This window comes from Hippichthys cyanospilos, chromosome 15 (assembly GCF_059441005.1).
Source record: "Hippichthys cyanospilos isolate Australia breed blue-spotted pipefish chromosome 15, RoL_Hcya_1.0, whole genome shotgun sequence".
NCBI classification, from domain to species: Eukaryota; Metazoa; Chordata; class Actinopteri; order Syngnathiformes; family Syngnathidae; genus Hippichthys; species Hippichthys cyanospilos.
The window spans coordinates 7028889-7054568 of record NC_142383.1 but is presented as its reverse complement, the minus strand read 5'-3'; the positions used below and the strand labels follow the sequence as shown (position 1 = coordinate 7054568).

General features: G+C 40.4%; 2 protein-coding genes across 5 annotated transcripts in view; one reads left to right on the top strand and one right to left on the bottom strand.

The window, feature by feature from the left end:
- The window catches only part of mrrf (mitochondrial ribosome recycling factor), a 17763-nt gene extending 13448 nt beyond the window's left edge, over positions 1–4315 (bottom strand). Inside the window, exons 1-3 of one of the 2 annotated variants that reach the window (XM_088435647.1) lie at positions 4159–4315; positions 1270–1443; positions 1052–1204 (exon numbers count right to left, since the gene is read on the bottom strand). In XM_088435647.1, coding sequence (XP_088291773.1) covers positions 1052–1204; positions 1270–1441 — 325 coding nt within the window. In that variant the 5' untranslated portion in view covers positions 1442–1443; positions 4159–4315. Of the gene's footprint in view, positions 1–1051; positions 1205–1269; positions 1444–3405; positions 3561–4158 lie in introns of those variants that run through there. The other variant, XM_088435648.1, reaches the window with a different exon arrangement.
- Positions 4223–25630, top strand: rbm18 (RNA binding motif protein 18). 3 transcript variants are annotated; one of them, XM_088435650.1, is made up of 6 exons: positions 4223–4581; positions 5105–5215; positions 18942–19068; positions 20418–20504; positions 21986–22086; positions 24942–25630. In XM_088435650.1, the coding sequence occupies exons 2-6, from the start codon at positions 5109–5111 to the stop codon at positions 25111–25113; spliced, it is 594 nt and encodes a 197-aa protein (XP_088291776.1). In that variant the 5' UTR covers positions 4223–4581; positions 5105–5108; the 3' UTR covers positions 25114–25630. The 3 variants fall into 3 exon arrangements, with proteins under 3 accessions (XP_088291776.1, XP_088291775.1, XP_088291777.1); XM_088435649.1 differs by having other exon boundaries at positions 4240–4581; positions 5102–5215; XM_088435651.1 differs by having other exon boundaries at positions 4351–4581; positions 5102–5215; positions 20418–20498.
- The last annotated feature ends 50 nt before the right edge of the window (positions 25631–25680 follow it).

Sequence of the window (25680 nt, the reverse complement as noted above, 5' to 3'; positions counted from 1 at the left end):
TTCAAAATCATAATTAACCGGGAAAAAAAAATAATAATAATAATAATATGTATGTATTGACTTAATTTAAGGTTTGACTTACAAATTTTGTGCAATAATAAGAATAATAAATAAAAAAATATGATATTTGGTAATCATTTATTTTCAATGTACACTGCGAAATGTTATAGACAAGATCTGCTGTGCTTGACTCAATGCAGTTTGGGGGCAGCACAGTGGCAGATTAGCATGGTAAGCATGGTCACCTCACAGTTCTGTGGCTCCAGCATTCCTGTGTGCGGTTTGCATGTTCTCCCTATGCCTGTCTGCATTTTTTCCAGGTACTCTGGTTTCCTCCCCAAAGTATGTGAGTGTGGGTGGTTGTTTGTGTCTGTGTGGCCTGTGATTAGCTGGCAACCAGCTCAGGGTGTGTCCTGGCTATTGCCTGAAAACAACTGAGATAAATGCCAAAAGAAAATAGACGGATGAAAATGCAGTTTGCACGGAAAGGAAAAAAAATGCAGTAACACGCCTTTTCAACATATTTGTTCTCCACGCTTTTACTCAACTGGGACAAACATTTACACACACACTTACTCATGGATAACGTTGAGTTTTGAATTAATCTAGCATGCATGTTTAAGCAATGTGGAAGGAAGCTGTCGTCGCTGCAAAAAAAAAAAACTATGCAGATAGCATACCCAAAGGCAAGAGTCAAACCCTGTACCTCAGATTTATCAGGCAAACGTATTAACCATCCACTAGAACATGATGCTGCAACAGAAATGCATATTTTAGAAAGGAATGGCGCTCCTACTGCCCATTGGGCCTTCCATTTCATCCCACTGCCACCCTAATCTCAAACTGAGCTACCCAGGTCAGAAGCAGTGGGTCATGACCTGGATGTAGTTGAGGAAATGGTGGTCAAGCTGGGGTCAAGGTAAGGCCTTATGGGGCACTTCATGATGAAACGTTGCTGATGATTAGTTTAGTAGAAAAAACAACTCATTTAACTTCTATTCTTTGTATTAAGTTTTGAGTTTGAGGAGAGAATATGAAGATGAGCTAATACCGGGTGACGTTCTGATGCTGAGGTTGCGTGTGAAGTCATCCTTGAGCACATTGACGACAGCCGCCATGTCCTCCTTCAATTCTTCCAGACTGATGATGTCTTCCACCAAAGCAGGGCTAATATTCACCTTGGCCGCTTGCCCCTTTGCCTTGGCTAAGAAGAGGATGAGGGAGAACATTCAGCGAAGAAACATGGAGCACAAGTCACTACATGCTAACCTTTAGCCTTCTTGGTGGCATAGAGTCGGACGCACGAAGTGGGGTGGCGAGGATTGCTGGGAAACGAAATCGGGATGCTGAGTTTTGCGGGTTTCGTCAGTGCACACGTGAGTGGCCGCACCAAGGACTGACAGAGCAGCGGACGCAATCGGTTCAGATGATTCACCGCCATTACTAACAAGAGGAAACATACAAAAACTATTAAAACGTCATACAAGTCATTATACAGGTAATATATTCATATCTGCCAATGTGTTTCCCATACTAGAATACAATACTGATTCTTCAGTAAACGAAAGGGAAGAAAGTACTGTATAGTATCATTCTAAGTATGCAGAAGAAATTGCACAAACATGAGGTTTTATTCAAAAATGTAAGCATAAGTTGTTGTTTTTTTAATGCCAAATGTAATCAAACAGAATCTGATCTTTTCTTCCCTGATCCTACAAATTCCAGACAATTAAGGCTCAAACTGAAAAGCGCGCACTGAAAGTGATGTAAGATAATAATGAATGATTTTCCAAGCCCAAACAATAACTTATTAATGCTTAGTAATAACTAATGTGTTTTGAAATAATTCCAAAATATTTTTAAGTCACATGACGAACATGCTTGAAAGATCCCATAAAAATACCAACATAAAAAGACAAGGAAATGTCCAACATAAAACGTAAGCCTAAGTACAACTCATAAGTAATACTTTTGCTATTTCTCTAGCCATTTTCAAAGTAACTATATATTCTATAATTGATAATTGATAATTGCATTTTTCATGTAAAATTAAAACCTCTAAAAATGCTTTTGGACACATTCTGGCGACTGAAAATAAATCATGTGCTCAGGGCTCATATAAGCACACAACCAAACCCAGAAAACCGGTGAGCCACTATTGGTCACTAACTGAGCCCTGAGTACATGTGCTGTCATTTTCAGTTGATAGCATTTTGCAAAATGTGTTTTAAAGGCATTCATAGTACTAACAAATTAATAAAGTTGTGACATTGTTAAAAACCAAAGATAAATCCTTTAGTGCTGAAAATTGCTAAATAAGTGAAGTAAGTTATGTAATGAAATATTTTATTTCCCCTTGTTAAACATTTATGTAAAATTAGTGAATGTATTTTCCTTATTTGCATTATATAATTGGAACATCTTTGGAAAGAAAACACATGACGAATAAGAGTAAAAGCTGATAAAAAATAATAATTATACATTGTGGCCATGAATGAAGTTGTACACAAGTAAACCTCTGCTGCTTAACTTAATCTCAAAGGGACGTTTTTACATGTTTAAGAGTCCAAATATTCAATCTGGCTACTTACTTCCAAGAACTTGCGGCAATAGCTCCTATCAGCCAGTAGGAGGTAGGCACACATCTTGTACGAGTACAATACAGTCAGTATTCACTCCCACTGAAGCACGCATACAGATCTGATGTTTGGGGATTCCTCAAGAAGAACCTCCCAGTCCATTCATTGAACACATATACCAGCCCCTCTCACTTTATTTTGGACTCACCACCTCCCACCTTGCAGGCTGTGAACTGTGCCGCTGAACCTTAGAGTGCTCACAAGTACAGACAAACTCAGGAGTAACAAAAGACAGTAGACGCAAACATACTAAAGCCTGTCTTTCACTGTCACCGGCTGTGAAGAAGTCTTCATGAACTTTAGAGAAGAGAAGCATACCACAGTGTTGAACCAAAAACAAAATGTGACTTAATATTGCTATGATAAATTAAGATATAAGACTAGAAGTAAGGGTTTCACTGATCAAACACTATACTGGTTACATTAAATTCATCAAAATAATGATAATAAAGTGTACCTACCGGCTGTCTGATAAACCCAAAATATTATCGGTAAAACACAACATAAGTCAACCTGAACTGTGAATCAAAACATACAGGGGACAATGGGACGAAGAAAGACCATTCAGCTGTACTCCAACAAGTCACTAGTGCCATAAAAAATCATAAACCAACATTATGAGGCACACGTCCAGACTCCAAAGATGAACTGATATCTAAATATGTTCAAGGTAGACAGTGGACCACCAATACAACGCCTGTTAAACCCCTAACAGGTTTTCAAAGCATGGCAGGCAGACTTTCCTGACAAGCTGATATGATCTGACCCAATTGAGGTAGTGCAGATCGGCTCCGACGAGGGATGCTGACGGACCTCCTTGGAGGGGAAGTCAAGCAGAAAACGTGGAGCACAGGTGGTCAAAGGGATACTGTAACGTCACATCCTGCAGATGCAGCTGCACTCACAACTCTTCTGATACAGCAAAGCAGCATGTGAGCCCGCATGAGGTCTCCTTTGTACACTTGACAGTGTGAAAGGAAAATTATATCTGATTAAACTCTTCCTGGTTTAATCTCAATCTTGATCAAGCAAAAACAAGGTTGAACATACAATATCTGTAAATTATGTCATGCCACATTTGTTCGCTATATATTTACTACAAATAACAACAGCTAGGGAAGAAAAAGGATGAATTTACTATAACATTTATACGACATGTTTTTTACTGTCGTATGAAGAAAATGTATGTAACGTGACATTTAATTCAAACAGGCCATACTTAATAAATTGAAAATATGATTCAATTGAAATGTCATACTTTTATCATACTATCATAAAAGGAAGTTCTGTAATATTGTGTAAGGAAGTTCTTGACGTATTTTACATCGCGAGAAACTGTAATAATAAACGTAAACGTGAAGGTCGGCGCATTGAGTTTTTTTTTTCTCTATTGCACGACTCATAACGCGTCGGAAACTCATTAACAACGGTATGAAACACGGTGCGGGAGAATCTAAAAGTGTTGAAAAGTCTTGAAAATTAGACAGTACGTGAGATTACACAAAATAAGTGAACTTACTGTTGCAATTCGTTACAGAAGCATGCTACAGGAAAACGCCGCTTGACATTACTGTTATCATTTTCCAGCGACGGATTTTGGAGACAGTAACGCTTGAAATGTATTGCAGCGCAGCCCGGTTGGGCGGGGCTCTCTTCTGAAAAATCCGTTGTATGCAATTTGGGATGTCGAGAATTTGAAACGAGCATTCTACAACCACAAACACGTCATCACAGTGCGTCTGTGTTGTCGGATGGAAGCAAAGCTTTTGTCTCGCCCCTCAAAACAAACTATTCAACCTAATTTTAAGTCGATAATCTAGCAATCGAGGATGAATATTATTCTTATTTGACATCTCCGTAGCATCCCGCAAGCGGGATAAGAAACAAATTCAGTTGGAGATAAGAAGCCGCGATCGTATAGGAGGTCTGATAGAGTGAGGAGGTGAGTGCTAAACATGCTAATCGCTATTAATCTGCTAACATAAAGTAGTGAAAAACATTTTTCACGCAAGATTTCGCAATTTTTTTCACGACATTTTGCTTGCTGGTGAACACAGTAACTTACATCAAGCATCTAGCTATGTATTCATTGTGTTTTGGAACCTTACGATATATGTTTTGTATTATGCAACACGAGACTGCAAGTGTTCATAGGATAACTTGTTCAGCTCAAAATGTTTGATTTCGACACTGAGTGTCTTCTGTTTATGTGAGCAATTCGATAGATTTCCATCATGTAAGTCAATGCTCTTTATAACATACTTTACGTGCGTAGTTGTTGCCCTGAAATGCTGCAGCGTTTACATCATTCATCTTTTTTAATAAACAAAAACAAAAACGCGTCTGTCAACAAGACGTGCATCGTGTTTATGTCGATAAGAAAATGTTATTCCACATAATGAAGTCACTGAATAATGACATACACCATGCCTATTTATTTTTCTTTGACTTTGCCTTGTCAGTAGACACATGTCGTCTGCAGCAGAGACTATGGAAAATGCCTCCATCATTTCAGACAGTGGGGCCCATGATGGAAACCGTTTGTGGATAGGCAACATCGATCCCAAAATCACTGAGTGAGTTTATCGTCTTACAGTATAGTTTGATGTTTGACTTAAGTACGATTAATAACCACACCCCACGACTGTATGAAACACAGTCAAGCTGGAACACAAATCCGTTCTTCACCCAAAACTAAAAAATATGAAGCACTCACGTGAAGCTGCCAACTTTAAGCAGCGTTGCAGCTGTTGACACAAGAGTTTGATGTTTGACAGTCTGTGTTCTAAATCCCAAATTTAGCCTTCAAAAGCTGCCCGCGTGTGCCTCCCAGAGAGAAGCACTGCATTGTGTGTGCATACGTGATTGATGAACTGTGTGCGGAGCGTGCATGTGTTGCTGGCTGAGACTGAGCAGACAGGGCCCTGGGTGTGTGAAACAGTGGCAGTGAGGCATGTAGCTGCTCTGCAAAAGCGGCAGCCATCGTTCTTCACCCACCTGCCTTGTTTACTTTCTCTCCGGTAATCTCAACCTATGTCTGTGTGTGCATTTCTTGCTTTATTTTGTGTACATGCTACAGATGTATCTTGAAAGTCGACGACAACCCGATGTGTGGCATTGGTCTATTTTTGAAACCATATTTTCCAATAAAATGTATTGTTATTTTGGAATCATTATTTTTGTTATCTAGTTTAAAGGTACAGTAAAATTCAAACCCTCCATCCCGGCCCAAACTCTGTTTACAAAAGACCTGTTTGTCTACATGTGTTATTGCACCATTTGAGGTGAAATATTCTTTGCTGAAAGTATGGTTGATACTACATTTATTCGACAGTGGTTTCATTATCCTGTTAATAACATTTTTCTTTGTACATTAGCATTAAGCTAGCTTATTTATGTCAAATGTTATGTCTTCTGGTTAGACACGCAATATGTCTTTGTGTTATGTTTAATTTGACGGTAAACTTCACGTGGGAGTGAAAATAAACACCTTCTTAACTCTTTCACACCCAGCTATTTTCACTGGAACAACCTTTGCTCCGGCCCGTTTTACTGGCTTTTGACTGATCTTGCAATGCCCACAGAATATTGTATTCTATTGCTATACAAACATGCCACCCACTAATTCATGAAGGGTCGGCATTAGAACGCAGCTACATGTTTTTTTTCATTCACAGTTTTGTTGAGTAAACAGAGAAAACAGCTTTTTGTAAAAGCGTAGATTTCAAGCATAGCTTTGACCATAACATTTCTATTTTTTCATACGTCACATCTCAAACGTGCAAATAATGCTTACCCTCTACAAAATAACATTAACAACACTACCAAAAAAAGGCTTTTGATAGAAAAATCATTTATTCATACATAATGCAGTACTATAGCCAGGGATTCCCTCTAGATCTGTGTCTTCCTCTTGCATGGGATAAGCCTGTAATTAACAGAAATATGTGTGATTACTACAAAATTTTGTTATCGTTGCTACAGTGTGGCTTTTTCCCGTCCCACACACATCACATTTTCAAGTTTATTGTATATGATTGGTTGGCGATTGTTCAAGCTAGCACTTACTTCCTTGATCCTGGACGTCTGTCAGCTGCAGTTGCTGGCACCTCTATATTGTTACCAATAATCGGAAGAGCCCGGATCTGGATCCATCTCACCTTTTGTCATCCTTTCTCTCGTCATCAGCGTCCTTCTCTTGAGAGAGATGACCTGAAATCCGCGCAACGCAGAGCTAACCAGGCGGACGCTGCTGTTGCCCGGGCGGCTGTTGCTTTACGCTTCTTCAGCGCTTGTCTCGTCATTCTACAGTCTTTTGACTCGTTGTTGGTCATTTGCTTCATGAAACATTCCTTTTATGTTATTTGTCTCTCATTGTTCCTTTCCTTAAGAGTCGAAGGGTCCTGCATGAGAATAACACCACGAATGCGTGTATTTAAAATTAGCCTTATGCACAATGTGCTGGAGTATAAGGTCATATTTTGTACTAGTAGATTGTATTTGTGTGTCCATTTGGGGGACTTCTGCAGAATATATGTGTTTCAGCTCTGTAGGGCGTCTAGACAGGCGTTTCCTTCCCTTTCCTATGCCCTGCTCCACTTCTGTTTAAATAGTGCTACTAGTGCACCGTATAAAGAGAAAACATGAGAAATGCCCACGGCCCCTGTTGCTGATTGGGAAGATTAATTAGCTCCTGCCTGGCACTGACGGTACACTTTGTTCCACCAAGCAGGACTGTGTCCTTTAGGGGAAGAATGAAGGCCTGCATTGGTCGGTCACCAAATGCTCTTGCCAAAGTCTAAACTTTAAATGCAAAAATTTATTATTTCTCTTTTAGTAGTAATTTTATAATTTTGCATTTTTTTTAAACTTGAAAATCAAGTTTATCAAATTTAATGAGATCCCATATATCATATATAATATATCCCATATGTCATTCTATCAAGGGGTCTTGTACTACTATTAGCTCAACTGGCTTTTTTCACACAATGGTAAAACAGTCATCTATAATATATAGCATTCTGTGGCAACTATGGCAATTTAAATAGCACAAAATATCATTTCCTCGAAGGATGGCTTGTATTTTTAACAATCCAAAATAGTCATTATATGCATTCTCAAAATGAATAAATAAACCACACTCCAGATAGGCCCCTTTTTTTTGGGGGGGTGGGGCTGGTATTACTTTATCTAGGACTTATCGTTCGTTACCACAATAGAACACACAAAATCTCATTACCATTCCATACACCTTTTGAAAGGTCCATATTGCATCCATAATGTAGAGATGTATGGCAGAGTTTAGGTCAACAACTAACAATTATTTTAGATATTATTTAAAAAAAAATTCTGAAGTAAAAGCAGATTTTTGTGAATATCTATTTTTTGATAGAACAGTGGTAATCAGTCCGCTTTCAGAGAGAACTAAATGAATCAGAATATTTACTGTGGAGAGGGTGAAAGTGTTGGGATCATTTTAGATCATGAAACAATCAATTATCAAACATCAAAAATTAGATTTTTTGTTTCTTGTTGATTAATCATAGCCCAAAAATTTTAAAAATAACTTTTTTTATATTGACCCGAAAGAATCGGAGATGAGAAAAGAAGAGAGAACACCCACTGACTGTGTGCCCAAATTAAGAGGACACAATGTAAGGAGGCAGTTAAAAAAAAAAAAAAATGCTATCATTTTTGTTCCACCCTTTGTTTTTCAAAACGGTGAAATTTCCACATTTATTCATGTAATTGACTTACAGGAGGCATTTAATACATTTATCCCTTCACATATGTTTAACATTTCAGTAGTGTCCTAATAAAACACTGATGTGTTGCTACCGTTAAAATACATTGCTGCACATTTTAAGATCCAATTGTAACAATGCAGTTGATTTTTTTGTGATATCAGTTGCCATGCAGTTTCTATGGTCATGTTCTTTTCAACCTTGTAATCATGGTCATGTGTTTGCCACATTTTGTAAAGTTTTTACAGTTCTAACTGGTTATTTACAGTTGTGACATGTTTGATCCTTGATGTATCAGTTGCCATGCAGCTGCTATGATTATTTAGTTGACTTTATCGTTACATATAGGATGGATATCTGATGGTGTTTAACTAGTAGGTTGGATTGTTAAAAAGTCAAAACAGGCTCTCAAGCTGTTTTCCTATTTTCTTTCAGTCTAGTTTCTGAGTCTGGTTTTCCAGTTCTAATTTCTGATGCTCGCTATGGTTAACCCTTTACTGGGCACAGTGGCCGCTTTCAGCCGATAGTCCAAACAGGCATAACGGCCGAAAGCATCCGTAACAGCCGTTGCTTAAAAAGTACCCCTAAAATTCTTAAAATTCTTACCCGTTTAACTTAAAAATAGAAAAACACATGGCTAATAAAAGACGTTTTTGACGAAAACGACTGCTGTGCCCAGTGTACAGCCTTTGCCTATAGGCTGGACAGCAGGGCAACTGGGTAAGTTTTGTTTTGACGCGTGCGTCAATCAAATAATTTCAATAGTCTCTTTGTGTTGCGTTGGATATGCCAATCCGTTTATTTCGTCCACATTCCTTTTCGTTCAATATCTTGATAAAACAATAATTCGGGTTACAAACCAAACTTAAAGACCACTCACGTTCGCACGTTCGCACGTTCGCACGGTCGAAAACTGTTTGCCCCTTGCCCTGTCGCACCTGAGTGCAATCACCAACTGGCACGTATTTATGTAACCATGGCAACCATGGTTCCACCCACCATAGATTGGCATGTCTTCAGACAATTTGTTTAACTTTCTTAATATAAACAAATTAGAATATACAAAAAGCTTTTTGGCTCCAACACACCGGCCCCTAATTGAGAACGGCAGGAGACCGTGAACAATTCAAACCAATATTAACATAAATGGAGCCAACAAGTCATGTAAACGAAAACAAAACAAACCTCTTACAAGCTTAAGTGTCTGCTTCTTGAATCAAGCAAAGCTTAGTTATTGGTCTGTCCAGTGTGCTGGTTTTTGTTTTAACTCGTGCAGAACGCACTAGTCCCTTTTTGTCAGCATAGATCTTTAAGACCCTTCCCAGCAGCCAGGATCCACGTGGGGCTGTTGCATCCGCGATCAATACAATGTCCCCCTGCTCCAGAAAGGTCTTTGAGTTCTTTCCAATGTTCTACAAACTGCGACAGTCTCTGCTGTATCTCCTCCTGGCCAATGGTGTTGTCATCAGACAGCTTCTTTCCAGTATCAAGCACAGACTTAATTGCCGGCTCATGGGCTCCCAATTCAGCCTCAAGCCTCTTGCGTTTCTTCCTCAGATTCTGCACTCCAGTCAAATCACGCCCATAGTCTTCTGAACTTACAAGCAACTTCTTCTCTTTGATCCAAGACTCCTCATCATCTAAGTCCCTGAAGAACTGATGTAGACGGTGAGACTCGTTCAGCTTCGCGTGGCGGCTGGCTGCCATGCTTTTTATTTTGTTGAAACGACCATTAACAGCACCACGCTTGTCCTTCACTTGAGAGGTATCAAAGGCGTTGCTTGCCATCAGACTGTCAGCCTGTCCATTTAAATCTTCCAGACGATCTTCATGGGCTGAAATATCAGCCTCCAGCAACTGATGTTTTTTCAACAGGTTGTTGACTGAGGCCAGATCTTTCCCATAGTCCTCTGAAGCAAGAAGTGCTTCCACCTCAGAGAGCCAAAAATCAAAGTCTTTGATGCCAGTGTTAAAGTTCTGTTGCTTATTGGCTTCTTTGAGTTTTTGGCTCTTTTCAGCAGATTTGTTGACGAGAAATTGCCACTGTTCATCCAGCGCACCAAGGCGTACCTTAACTGCATCTTCACTGCCAGCACAGGCACCTCTCTGGATGAGTGTGTTACCAGTATCTATGACGCCACGGATTCGATCAGCATTGGCATGGAGCTCCGCCTCAAATGCTTGGTGCTTCTGATGTTTACTCAGAAGCTTGGATAGCTGAATGTTGGTAGGGTCCTTGTAGGACTCATCAGAAGCAGTCTGCAGTTTCTCACTGATCCAAGCTTCTATTTCATCCACATCTCGGCTGAATTGCTGCAGGGTCTGGGATTCACCAAGTTTTGAGCGCTTTTCAATCATCTGGGTCTTCAGCCGACGCCACCTGTCAAGAACTTCATTGCGTCGACTGCAGATCTCAGATTTGGCATAATGGTCCGCTCCTATGAGTTGATTGGCAAAGGATTGGAGAGCAGCAATTTTCTCTTCCTGCACATTAATGGCTTTATCAAAGTCTTCATGTTTTTTGATTAGTGCCTCAACACTATCAAGGGAGTCTCCCTTGTCGTCACTTGCAAGAAAGGCTTCACGAGCTGCCATCCAATTCTCAGCTTGTTCACAGTCTCTGCTAAAGAGCTGGAACCCCAAGCATTGGTCCAGCATCATGCGGCGCTGTACCCAGGCCTTTTCCAGGTCAGCCCGCTCCATTTCTAAAGTTTCCAATCTTTGCTTGATCTCGGGAGTCGCATAATGTCCTTGCACCAAAAGCTGGTGCCCGAATTGCTCAAAAGCCTGGAATGTACCAAGACGAGCATCTATTTCTGTGCGATGTTCCTGATGTCTTTCTAGAAGTGCTTCCGCTCCAGTCACATCTTTGGCTAGCTCCTCAGAGGACACCAGTCCTCAGATACCATTAACCCAGGACACGAGGTCTCCGAAATCAGATAGAAAGCGCTGCAGGTCATGTGAATTTCCCAGCTTGTCTTTGCGCTGATCAGCACGTCTAACAAGGCTGCTCCAGGCAGAGTTGAGCTCAGTACATTTCTCTTGAATGTCATCCACTGCTTCTGGGTGGGACTGTATGAGACGTTGTGCGGTTTCCCCAAGAGAGTTCACATTGTCACCTAGGGGTGCCAGGTCTCTTTCAAAGCCCTCATGCTTGCGCTGCAAAGCCTGAACACTTGCCAAATCATGACCGTAGTTGTTGGTGTTGAGAGCCTGGGTTTTTTTCTCAATCCATTCTTTAGTTTCATCAGCATCTCTGTGGAATTTCTTATCTCTCCCAAACCTCCTCTTCAATCCAAATATGCGTTGCCTAGCAACACACCGATTGTTTGGCAGACAGACTTCCTTTTTTCTGAAAGGGAGTTCCAGGGTGTAATGTCCATCTTGAAGTTTACAAGAATCAGTCATGATTTTCATGAACTTCTTATCATCCTGTGACATTTCCTCTTTGTCCTCCGATGTCGTTTCATTAAAATCATGGTTGTACTGATTGTGCAGCAATTCCTCCAAATGTGTTATGGAGGTCCTGTTGACAGTAACGCACTCAGCCTGCTCACTGTAGCCGGAAAGGGGACCATTAACAACCCACCCCAATAGGGTCTTAATGGCATATGGCCCATTACCACGACTGTTCACAACTTCCCACGGTTCAAGTAGTTTAGAGGCATTGGTACCAATCAATAGCTCAACATCAGCTTGAATGCGTGGAAGAACCACCCCATTTAAATATGGCCACTTAGCCAGCTCCTCTTCTTTAATGATGTTACTGGTTGTAACAGGCATTTTCTTTTGAGTGTAGACCTTGGGCAGGTCAAAGAACTCTTCTCCAGTGAGGCTTGAGATTTCTAAATCGGTCAACATGTAACTGGATACAGATGCCTTTGGGCCCATGGTTAGAAGGCTGATTTTGGCTTTTCTTCCATTCAAATTCAACTTCCTCATGAGGGCTTCTGAACAAAAGGTATCTGTGCTGCCGGGATCGAGGAATGCATAGGTTTTAATTACTTTATGTCCCTTGCTGGACTTCACCTGCACAGGTAGGATTGACAAAACGCCATTACTGTCACCGGCCCCTGTTTGTCCACAAGTTTGCAAGGAGACCTGTGCGTTGCTCACTGAAGGCTTATTTGGCTGACTTGCGTTGCTTGACCTCTGCTTTTGGTCAAAGTAAATATGAAGAATACTGGGATGCTTTTTATTGCACACCTTGCAAATCAAACGGTCAGCACAATATTTGCTTAAATGGCCTTTGCGAAGGCAGCCAAAACAGACTCCATTTTGTTTTATAAAAGCAAGTTTGTCTCTGTGTGACTTCTTCTCCATTGTTGGACACTGATCCAGAGTGTGGTCTTTAGAACAGCATATACAAGAGGCGGTGTTGTGAGCAGTATTACTTGGCTTGGGACTAGGTGGAAATCTTGCTTGCTCTTCTTCAGGCGGAGGGGTTTCGATAGTAGTTGCAAAGCTGTCTCCTTTAAACCTGGGTTTGCCTTGGGACTTCAATTTGTTCATTGGCTTTCCTGTGCCCGGTGTGTTATTCTGAATGTCACCAAAGACTGGATCTGATATTATCTTTACCTGGCGCTCTATAAAGGTGACTATGTCTGTGAACTGGGGTCTGCGGTAGTGTCTTTCCATTATGCCGCATGCAGAGACTCTCCAAATCTCTCTTAGCTTATATGGAAGCTTTGAAATGATGACTTTCATGTTGGCTGGCATGTCAAGTTCTCTCATATACTGTACCGTTTCCATGGCATTACAACACTGACGAAGGAAGAGTGAATATGCTCGAAGGGATTTTGGATCCTCAGATTTCAGCAGCGGCCAGTTGTGCACCTTCTCCATATATGCTGCTGTAATTTTATATTCATCTCCAAAGTTTTGGTCAAGAAGATATTTTGCCATGTCATACCCTCTGTCTGGTGCCATGTGTTGACAGCTCCGTACAAGCTCGTTCGGCTGACCCTTGGTGTACCTCTCCAGATAGTACAGACAATCCCCTTTGTTGCTTGCGTTTCTCTCAACGCAATGTACAAAGGCTCTAACAAAGGTTCTATAGTGTAGAGGATCCCCATCAAAACATGGTATCTCCCTGGGTGGCAGTAAATGAGAGGTTTGCTGTTCCATTAGCATGGCTGTGATTTCATTTTGTTTTTGGAGCAAGTTGCACACCGTTGAAGTGTCATTGAATTGAGAAGCATTTTGTTCCACAGGGGGGTTCCTGTGGGTGGTATGGCCAATGTCCCATGCTGCATTCATAGGCATGTGTGATTGTGAAAAGGGTGGTGGTTGTACACGTCGGGGTGGTGGTTTTGTTTGAATATACGTTTGCTGCTGTGGTGGTTGTGAAATAAGTCCTTGCTGCTGTTGTATAGGAGGCGGTTGTTGTTGTACATAGGATTGTGCAGATTGTTGTCGGGGTGGCTGCGGTTGGATAGGTTGTGTGACTGGTTCATGTTTTCTGGCTAGGGTGTGTTGTGCCACCGAAGGTTCTTTTGGTCTTGCACCTTTCCTAAAGTAGGAGTCCATTCCATCAGATGGTGCTTGTGAGAGGGTTTGGTGAGTGGGAGATTGTAGCACTGATATTTTGGCATTGGCAGCAGCCAGTTCTGCCTCCAGCTCCAATGTTTCCTTTTTCTTTCGCAGCATTTCCTCCATCTCCTCAAGCGCATGCTTCTCCTTTAATGCTGCTGCACGAATTACAAGGGCAGCTCTGTCTGCCTCTACCTGCTTGCGAGCTCGCAACGAAGAGGTGCTGGACCTACTCGCTTCACTCCAGGTGTGACCTTTAGTGGATTTTGTGCTTTCAACATTAGAGATGCTGTCGTTGGAATTGATTTCATTTTCCACATCATCGCCACTTTGCACAGCTTGGGTCCTTTTTGTCCAATCATTGACCTCCTCAATAAATTGATCGATATTGATCATTTTGGCCTTGAACCAAATGTCATGTTTGTATTGTTCTTCTTGAGGTATTAGTGGTAGAAGAGCACACTGTGCCTCTCTGGCACCTTTGCATAGGTCAAGATATTTCACAAGTGCACTTTGAACCTCCTGTTTGCATCCTCCATTTTCCATTAATTCTCCAATTGTTTTCTGCATGTTGGATGCCCTTTTTAATTTAGAATTTCTCTCCTTTTGCAATGAATCAATTTTCTCCATTAAGGCCCTTGGTGTTAGTTTCACCTTGCGTTTGGAGCCAACCTGTGACCCAACTTGAGATTTAACCTGTGAAATTTCACTGCGAGCACTTTGACCTGTGGTGGTCACATTAGACCGTTTTTCACCCTCTGAAGGTTCATCCATTATTTGCATTGCATCACCATTTGAGCACATAACATGAGCAACACCTTTACCTGAATCCATTTTTGCAATACAAAACCCAACCAGCAGTGTGAAATGTAAAACAGTACCTTGTTATTTCAGTCAAACCCCACAGAAATTCATCACATTACAATCAAGACCTTGTAAAACGTAACGGAGATGAAACCATAAAACCACCAATGCATTGGATTTTACCAGAGCGCTCGTATTGACACCTTTTTTATCCTCAAAGTCCCCTATGTGTGCACACAGTATTTTAAATGGCCATATATTGTTAACCAGCTGGTAGCGCGCTACATACCTTTATGTGCACAGTGTACCTGTCCAAGTTTGGAAAAGTGCCCCAATGCAAAGTTCAAGCACCGGGCCGTTGTCCTGGTCGTGTGATGCGATGCGATGCGAGGTGGCTGGGCAGCGCGGCCGTCCGCTCACCGTGGATGTTCTGGCTGGCTGCCTTGCTGGTCCCAACGTTCGCGGTGCCTCCGCTGAGCCAAGCCAATGGCCCGCACGCCGTGTCTCCCCTGGCGTAGTCTTGTGGTCCGTCCAAGTTTCGCAACAACACAGCGAAACAGCACTTATTTGTCCTTTCATGCAACGATCGGATGCCGTCCAAACCGAGCAGCCGTCACGTTGCGTTTCCTCTCGGTTTCCAATATACTTTAAACTGGTAGTCCGTCTCAAACTAAGACTACAGTTTTCGACATTGTACAGCCTTTGCCTATAGGCTGGACAGCAGGGCAACTGGGTAAGTTTTGTTTTGACGCGTGCGTCAATCAAATAATTTCAATAGTCTCTTTGTGTTGCGTTGGATATGCCAATCCGTTTATTTCGTCCACATTCCTTTTCGTTCAATATCTTGATAAAACAATAATTCGGGTTACAAACCAAACTTAAAGACCACTCACGTTCGCACGTTCGCACGTTCGCACGGTCGAAAACTGTTTGCCCCTTGCCCTGTCGCACCTGAGTGCAATCACCAACTGGCACGTATTTATGTAACCATGGCAACCATGGTTCCACCCACCATAGATTGGCATGTCTTCAGACAATTTGTTTAACTTTCTTAATATAAACAAATTAGAATATACAAAAAGCTTTTTGGCTCCAACACCCAGTAAAGGGTTAATTTGGATTTTGTGTTACAAAAAAAAAAAAACCTTTCTATGTTTCCACTTCCGTACCCTGTTTGCTGCTTCTGTGTCCAAACCCTCCTATTCTTGTGACAAAATTACTTACATAAAGGTTCGTATGATATCAGTCTTTGAGTAGGTGTTGCACTAACTGGAAATTTTGTGAATTGTTCTCTTTGTTCTCTCACTGGTCCTTGTCATATTTTATATCGCTGCTTTGCCACTGTTCACTTGTATCATCTCTTATCTGAAATGAACTCCCACCTTTTCCCTTTCCTCATCTCTCCCACTAACTGTCTTCTCACCTCGCTTCCTTCACAGCAGCATCCTCCCGCCTCCACCTTTCACCTTGCCGTAAACGTTCTCCGCTCTGAACTTTACTCTCACTCTCTGCAGGTTCTCCCACCCTTTTCCTCCCCCCAAATCTCCTCCTCTTCCTCCGGCAGTTTTTACAGCTCCCATGAGGCGGAGTCCATTGTGGTTCTGTTGCAAGGATCCAAAAATGTTCTTGGAGTGTCTGTATTGTATATGCACTAGTCTGTTTATATACTGTATTTTTACCGCTGACACAGAGGTTGCTTTTGTTTTGTTTTGTTTTGGGGTTTTTTGTGGGTAGATATATGTTTGCCTAGTACTGTGCCTTGAAGAAACGTATTTCAAATCTTATACGTATATGAACTTGAACTTCAGTGTATTTTATATTACTAAGTGTTAAAGTCGCCTATTAGTGGCTTCGGTTAATCATGTTTGCAGGGTGGTGTCTGGGAAAAGCAGAAGTCATCTGTGGTCTAAAGCCCACAAGGGAGCTGTACAAGTGTACAACTGTACTGCAACTTGGAAAGTTGCACTCCACATCCCATACACACTTCCATACACACTATGCATTGTCACATGGCTATCCTAGTAGTGCCAGGCATACACACAATTCCTCCTGAGATTTAAAATAACAACAACGAAACAATAAGAGGCTGTTGATCATAGCAAAACAGTATTTCACCTGGCGTCACCTTGGGTCCTGCAAAGTCTGACATACTCCCCAAACCACCCCCCACCCACCCATCACCCTTACCACCATTGACAGTGAGAAACCAATTCATTAAAATGTAATCGTGATTTTGATTTTGACTTCTCATGATCTTGAAAACATGAAGGAAAATGATTACAATACACAACGGCATGGTGCATTTGCAAGTTCCCGTTGTTTTGAAAGTACACTAAATACACTGTGACGTTCTGTCTTCCTTAAATGCCATTTTATTTATTCTATGACTCCCCAATTGGTGTTTACTGCAAAGCCAAGCACACAACACAAAGAATTACACTCCTTCTATATTGAAGTACAATAAATGTTTAATTGTAGAAAAGTCACTAATTCTAATGGGCAAGTCAATGAAAAATCCCATTGACATGCTAACAGGAAATTAGCATCAACCTCCACAAGTGATATTCCCTCAAAAAAGGAATATTCACACACAAACACTCTCGGATGACATACACTCAGATAGCGTAGCCATACTCAATGATGCATATTATTCCTAATGATGAAAAAGTAAGTTTTATTAATAGTGCATGCTGTAAGTGTGACTTTTACTCTCTTTATGTATGTACAACAACACACTGCCCCTAAAGGCTAAGATGCACAATGTTGTTTATATTGACTGAAAGTACTCAAGTATTTCAAGTACATTGGTCAAAAAAAAAAAAATACAGCATTACTGATACCAAAAAAAAGATGTCAAGCCAATTGCAGCAACATTTGTTTAATGCTCATGACAAAATAGTACGGAAAAGTGAGGCCAATTTCAAAATTACTTAAAGTTAAGGTATTTTAAGGCTTAAACCCAAGTTTACCAACTATAATATGGGCACTAATGCCTTGGTACGCTTTTATTTTGAAGTTGGACTAGTTACTCCACTCCAATTTTTGTTTCCAATTTCTGATACAAACAACATACTGTTGTTAAGAAATCACCTTCAATCACCAATTCAGGGCACTAACAAACAGAAAATTTACATTGATACATGTATGCCAATGTTTACCAGTAGGTCGGGCTCTGTTAACGCTGCGGCTAGCATAAATTAGCTGCTAGCTAGCAGCGCTTGATTGCTCTCTATAGGTTGGCGTGATAGACGTAAATGACTCTGCACACTCTGATGCTGACAGCCCAACACAGTTGCCGTTACTGATCACATTTTTAACAAACCGCACTGACTCATGTGCTTTTTGAGCTGGCAAATTGGTCTCAGGGATCAAAGTTTATGGGAAGAATTTTGAAAGTCATGTGCTGCTATGCCCTGTTTAAATTCAAGGGTATAAAGAAAATGTGGACCAAAGAATAATGGTTTTATTGATCATGATTTCAGTATCAGTCAAGACACTGTGATTGTAAATATGATCTTTTTCCATAATCGTCCAGCCGTAATTAACAGAGGGGAAAAAAATTGGCCATCATACAGTAGTCATTGGGAACGCAGCTGAAAGTTGGAATCTAAAAATACCGAGGGGGACTTTTGATTTCAGTTTGATTTTAATACATTGTCATTGGAACAAGTAGAGCCTGGATGTCGGGACACCGCAGGTGACGCAGGTCTCATTGTCCTGCCTCTTTTCCCAGAAGACACATTTTTCCCATGCTGCTTCAAGCCTGGACGTACCCATTCTGCCAAACGCTCACAGCGCATAGCTCTTCCGTGAGCGCATATCTAAGTTCGGTCGCTCGCTGGATGTTGTTTGTGCAGAGTCGGGCGCGCGGGAGGGGAGCTGGACGCTTCCTTTGTTTTATTCCCTCATTGTCCTGCTCCCGTATCCTCGGCATTGTCTCAATAAAAGATTTACTGTCTCAGGCGTGCCACAACAGCTGGCCCGCTGCTAAAAAGGTGTCAGGCAGGGGAAAGCTGCCGTTCTCATTATCCCGTACACTTGACAGATTCACGCTGTACAGTGGCACGGTGCAGGATGGCGAGCCCTTTGATCTGGACGCAAAGCTGATTCCTTTTGTCCCAGCTTTTTTCGGCAAATAAATCAAGATGAATCGCATACTCATTTTGCCCCCCTGTGGCTTTTTGGGTGATTTATGTGTTTCCCATGTTTCCTCTCCTGGCAGGTATCACTTGGTGAAGCTCCTAGAAAAGTTTGGCCACGTCAAACAGTTTGACTTTTTGTTTCATAAGTCCGGCCCTTTGGAGGGGCAACCGCGAGGCTACTGCTTTGTCAACTTCAACACCAGAGAGGTACATAACATGATGAATTTGAACAATATGTATCATTATAAAGTGAGCACATCAAGCTGAAGCGCGTGAGGGGTTCTCCTCTTTCTTTTCTTTCCCGCGGGGTTGCAATTTAGTTGGGGCTGAGTCAACAGCGCTTCTGTTGGTTGCAGCAAAGAAGTGCATGCAATTTTCTTCTTATTTTACTCTTCTTTGTTTACTTTGACTTTGTTTTTCACTTATTAACTTTTTACTTCATCTTATTTTCTTTCTTTACTTGTTTCTTTGACCTCATTTACTTCCTTTGACTTTTCATGATTTTCACTTCCATTTCTTATTTTACCTTTACTTGTTTTTATTTTTTTCATTTTGTTTTTTTACTCATTTCTCAATTCTGTTTCTTCTTTTACTTTGACTTCTTTTACTTTTGTTTTACTTTTTTTTAACTTCTTCTTTTACTTACGTCCTCTCCCCTCCTTCAAGAAAGCAATATACGTAAGGACTCTTCTATTTTCTAGGTTTGAACGTAGATTTTAGTTTGTGAACAAACGAATGCCAAAAAGGCTGTGTCTTGGAAACGGGTAGATTAAATCTGCCCAATTCATATTCAACCAATGCAACGACAATCGATTACCAGATTCAGACTAGTGGAAATGCAAGAACATTATTTCAAATAAAATGTTTGCCTTGCATTCTTTTTCAATGTTGTAGACAATTAAAATACGCAGGTTATAATATTCAGTAATTTGTAATTATATAAATAACTGACCTGTGTGGGGACTGACTAATAGTATTGGAGAGTCAAAATTGAATTCACAAAATTTGGAGATTCAGTGGTTTCGGCCCGACTGTCGCTTCTATGATAATTTGTCAATGTCAAGAAAATCCCAACGAAGTAGATTGTGTCACTGCAGCGGATTCTGTTCTGTTTTAAAGAACCATAGAAGACCCCGCACCCCGCCTTTACTTCTACATCTTGCCGGGCAGCCTGTATTTGTTTTCGAATGAGCCGGGAGAGATCATGATAAGCATCTAGTTTCACAGCCAGTGTCTATCATTTGACTATGAAGTCCTCCCAGAAGAGTTATACAAAGGAAGTGTGTGTTTATCTTCTACACTCACACCAACCACACTTACTCACACACCCAGATTAAGTGCTTCATTAATACGTGGAGTCCTCGGTTTACAACAGAGTTCTGTAAACCTGAATTTGCTCATCTGAATTTAACGTAGTTAAATGAGATTCGCAGCTTTTGATTAGATTTCCAGGCCATAAATAGTTAACCAAATGAAAAACTGTGATAATAACATGAATAGAGTGTGCTGCCATGTGCAAAATCAAGACAATAAACTGATCCATATTTGATCTGCAGGAGGCCGAAAGAGCCATCCAGTGCTTGAACGGCAAACTAGCGCTATCCAAGAAACTGGTTGTGCGATGGGCACACGCACAGGTAAGGGTAAGTGTCACACCCTCACACCTCTGTCCCGGTATTGCACAAGCATCTACATAAGCTATGTTCCATCTATGGCAGTGACTTGAAGGAAAAAAAGTGAAAAAAATGTCATCTTTAAGAGTGGCTGTGGTGAAATATCACCCTTAATTCAAGGCTTCAAGTGACTGAAATTTTGTAACTGCAAAAAATAAAAAGACGATTCATGGCACCATTCTTCGTGTCCCGTTTCCAGTCAGTAGTTTACAGAGAGCAGTGGGATCTCAGTACAACTCTTGTCTCTTAACAATAGACTGCTCACTGGCAAATAGTGGAGGGATATCCTGTATAAAGATGAATCACACCCTCTAGTTACACATACTAACACGCACACACACACAGTGTCACTTTTCAGCACCTTTGCCTAATTCTGCTTATTTATTATAGCAATTTCCACCATTTAGAAAACTTAATCTGCCTCTTAAGCAATCTAATTGGGTGCTTTGTGAGAGATATATTTTTACAACAATGCTGTGACATCGATTTGATTCTGCACTGACTTACTAAGAAAAGAAATACATATTGTTCTCCTCTTTGTCTTTGCTGCTTTTTGTTAGCTATGGCTGCAGTCACAATGGGGTACTTTGCATTTATGCGGTAAAATTCTGGCTAAATTTGCGTTTCTTTTATCAAACTCCTTTTTACAAAGAATGCATATCACCTTTATCAAAGGTTCCGCCATGAGGTTTTTGTTAACTTAAATTTACCATTCATTGAACCATCACGTTTTTCCATTTTCATGGCTTCCTTCTGCTCCTGAATTTGCTCTCCCACCGACAGCAAGAGCCTATATTTTATGCCAAACATAACGACAGCCAATCCGTGGTTAGGGTGTAATGACACTTTATTTTTCAACCCCCAATAACTCAATCACTTGAATCCTGGTGCATAAAAATAGAACTAATCAGCACAGAGAAAACATCAAGTAAGAGATTAAAACTAAGATTGGTGGGGGGGGGGGGGGGGGGTAATATTTAATGATCATTGCAATTATTTAACACACTTGATTTGTTAATCTGACACCCCCAATTAATTTCAATAGCATTTAGGAGTTACATGGTGTTGAATTGCCATGAGGATTGTGAAATTTGGCTGAATATTGCATCAGGTGGTGAATACCGGACTTTGTTCTGACACCCATTTTGTTTCTTGTCTTTTTTTCCTCCATAGGTAATGAGAATTCACTAGCCGAGATGTTTGGAATGAGTGAAGTTGGCAGTCTGTTGGATAGTTTCTCCTCTCTGCATGTGTTGCCATTGTTTTTGCTAAATGTTAAACTAACTCCTTCATTCTTTCATTTTAGAAGCAATCTGCTAGCTTCTATGACCGTCAAATCTGTTATTTCACCTCTTTGCTTTGTCTCTTTCCATTTGTGTGTTCCTCTGTGTTTCCATCTTGATTTGTTCCCATCTCTTCGCTCTGGCCCCTGCCATCAACAACATCTGCAGAGGTTTGAAGGTTTCCGTAACGACAAGACCATGCCTTCCAGTCTGGAGCCATCGAGCAGCGGCAACGGAGCCGATGGAGCCTTGACGACGAGTCACCTCAGGTTATTTGAGCACACACAAACACATTTTTTCCTTAAACGGCATGTGACTTAAATTACACTCATTAATTGCTGTGTGCATTCATCGCTAAGCGCGGTTTCGTCCACTCACCTATCGCATCGACTTGCAATGCACTCAAGTATGTGCTGCTCCCAGGTTACTTTCAGAAATAGGAAAAGAGGAACGATTTACTTGGTTAATTTCACTCTATGGGTGGCCGGCACTCTGGAGAGCCAACTGCTTGTATATGAGCACTTAAAAAGTCATTTTTCCACAATATGTTTATTGTCTTAAGATTTGTAGAACGTTGTGTTCCATCAGGCAAATATTGATGATTGATTGTAAATTCTCATCCACATTTGTGTTTCTTTATACCATTTCAGTAATGGGAAAAGATTTATTCAATAATTACTCACACAAATATCTTTGTAATTTTCACCTTTTTTGGAGATTCAGAATTGTGATGCGTTTTCACGAAACAAGACTTAGGTCTCTGAAAGTATAGATTACATGATGATAGCTCAGAAACTGATTCACTTGCGGCAATATGAATTTTAGTTTTGAGAAAAACACGTTTAAAGTTTTGGCACATTCATCTTTCAACAGTATCGCACATCGTCTACGTTTACTAAAACTAAAACTCATGAAGTATATTTGGAATTTTCATGCAGTGTTCAGATTCTCAAATACACTAGTAATTTTCAAGTTTTTCAGATCCACTAACATATTTGCAAAGTCCATGTTTTTCCCGATTCACAAACATCAGAGATTTTCACATATTTATGAATATCTTGTACACATTTATCATTTTTTACCATTTGTAAATTGTAAATTCTGCATTGTAAATTCTGCATTTGTGGATTGGCAGCCACGCACATTTATTTTTGAGACAAACGTCACGTTGTTCCTTATTATTGACACACGCTGGTACTCAGATATTCACATGTAAAGGCCCATTCCTCCACCGTGCACAAGGAGGCAGTGTGGCGCTCTCCACTGAATATGAATGTTGTGCCATTTACAACTAGAAAAATGGAAAATAAGCCTAATTAACACAATTCTGGAGACAAAATATGACCCTAATTTTTTCCCTTCTAGCTTGTTTTTATGTTCTGCCTTCACCTGGAAGACGCTCTTTTTAGGCCGGTCGCTCTTTGGTCGATGCTGCTTTAGCAGTGTAGAATAAGGAAAATTAACAGCAGAAGAAGAGTGGCTTCTTTTCAAATAGTGTAAGCTCAAGGGTAAAAAAAATTGGGTTGTATTTTGTTGCCCAACGTGCTGAATAAACACATGATAGAATATCAGATAAAGGCTTGTTTTTTTTTTCTCCCAATTTTAAAAAGGAAATGAGAGAAGGCTTCTGTTTCTTTTAACAAAGCAACAGTGCCTTCTTGTGAATGGAGTAGAAGCAAGCTATTAGACCCCTGAATATCTGTGGACCCTTTTGTCTAACATTTTGCAACACCATGAAGTTTGCCTAAAAAATAAACACATGAGCTCCTGATCTGCACGTGCACGTTCAACAACTCCCAAGCTAGCTAGGATTGAACCTTTTACAAATCTGAAATCTGAAATGCACATACATTATAAAACGCATGTAAAAATTGCAGATATATTTGTGAAGCTGAAAAACATGTGAATATGTTTGTTAAACCAATATGACTAATTGTATGGACTTTGAACAAATAAAAAAAAATCCTAAATTGTGGTTTAAAGAGGTTTTGGTCCGATGCCAGAAAATATATGTTAAGTATTTTTGTAAAACTCAATTTAGCTTTTGAATACTGTATTGGCACAACTTGGTGGAGCCTGGCTCAATCTGGTTCCATATTGTCTGTAACGTGGCAATTTTTAGTTGGCAGTTACATCTGTGACGTAACGCTGCTCATCTGCAATTCCAAATTTGAGCCACCTTGAGTTCTAGAACTTTTAATTCCTATAACTAAACTATTTGATGCCTGAATTAATTTGTGTTAAAAAACAAAGGAGAAAAAGTGTGGAGGAATGTAGACAGTATTTCTGGCTGTATTTGGAGTGGAATGGGTTTGTGGCAAATTTGCATAAATTGACATCAAGTGGTTAAAGTATCCAGGCAGAAATGTCCCTTTGCTCCATAGGTTCTTAAACATTTTAAAAGTAAAGCTGTGTCTTCTTTCAGCCTCTTTAATTTACCCTGAGGACAAGGGCAATTTTAGGGCAAGTTGTTTAAATGTGTTCAAATTGACCTTGAATTAAAAACCCATGAAGCATCTTACTTTATTAAATCAAGACAGCTTATGTACTTTGCCATATTTAAAATTTTTAATATTGGATGTTCATAAGCAGCTCTCCATGTTTTCCAACTGGTGATTGCATATTTTTTGTCAGTAAGATTCCCCCCCAAAAAATGACTTTTAAACAGATGATAACTCATCTTCATATAAAAGCATTTACAAAATAAGAAGCACGGTCTATGTCATTGACCATCTGTTTGCCAGTCATGTCAGCAAGCCCCACTATTATTTTTAGGAGCAGCAATAGTCTGAGGCCGTGGTAAATAAAGCAGATTGTGGGCTCTTAGCGAGAGACGCTGTCTCCGAGCACGGGGTGCCATCTCGAGAGCACTTCTCGGGACAGACCGCTCACTTGCACTCTAGTGTAGACCCGAAATGGCGCTCTTCACACCTTGCACGAGAGGAAATAAAACCAGTCTTCCTCCATCATCCAGACACATCATCTCTTTCCTGCTCTTCCTCTTTTCACCTGTACCATTTATCCCGCATTTAATATTTCACTCTATGATTGCTACTCTCGGACAGTATTCCCCTCTAAGCCTGCTAACTTGGTCTTGAAATTATTTTGTGTTTGTGTCGTCAAGTACAAGCGCTAAGATCCGCGCCATCGAGGCCAAGCTGCAGATGATGGAGGAGAATCCAGATGAGGAGTACTCGGGCCCGTCTGCCTACGTCTACAACAAGCCGCCAGAGAGGAAGCGCTGGGAGCCTTACTCCAAATCACACAGCAGGCCCTTTCGGAGGTTTAGGAGATGACCCGTCCTCTCATTTATCAAGGAGAATTCCCCATGCCCCCACCCCTTTTCAAAGACGGGAAATAAAGACTCCGATGTTCTTCACAACACTTTTTGGAGGATGAAAAATGGACAAATAACATCAAATCATTTACATTTGAGTGTGTTTGTTACACAATTGTGTTGTTTGGACTTTTTTTTTTCAGCAAACCCCATTAAGTTTTTTTTTTTTTTTTTTTTTTTTTTTTTAAAGCATCTGTAAATATATAGCTACCTCAGGATCGTTTGACCTGCCCTGCAATCCTCAAAGCAATTGAAACCTCAAAAGGAAAAAAATAAATAACCCGTAAAATTCATATTTATAATAAACATTATAGTTTGAGTGTTGCATCATATTCTGTACATTTGTTTTGGCCATTGAGGACTTGAAAATATAATAAAATGGCCCCTTAAATAAAATAAAGGCTTCACACTCAATATGGGGGAGTGATAAAATTTTCTCTCTGTATTTTGTAAAATAAATTTCATTTCAACAGAAATGTATGTGCCTGTAGGTTTTCAATGATTTTCGTTTTTTTTTCTCTTACTT

Coding starts and splice junctions, on each gene's coding strand:
- rbm18 (XM_088435650.1), top strand. CDS start 5,109: ATGTCGTCTGCAGCAGAGACTATGGAAAATGCCTCCATCATTTCAGAC. Junction 5,216..18,941: donor ATCGATCCCAAAATCACTGA/GTGAGTTTATCG, acceptor CTCTCCTGGCAG/GTATCACTTGGTGAAGCTCC. Junction 20,505..21,985: donor GGGCACACGCACAGGTAAGG/GTAAGTGTCACA, acceptor CAACATCTGCAG/AGGTTTGAAGGTTTCCGTAA.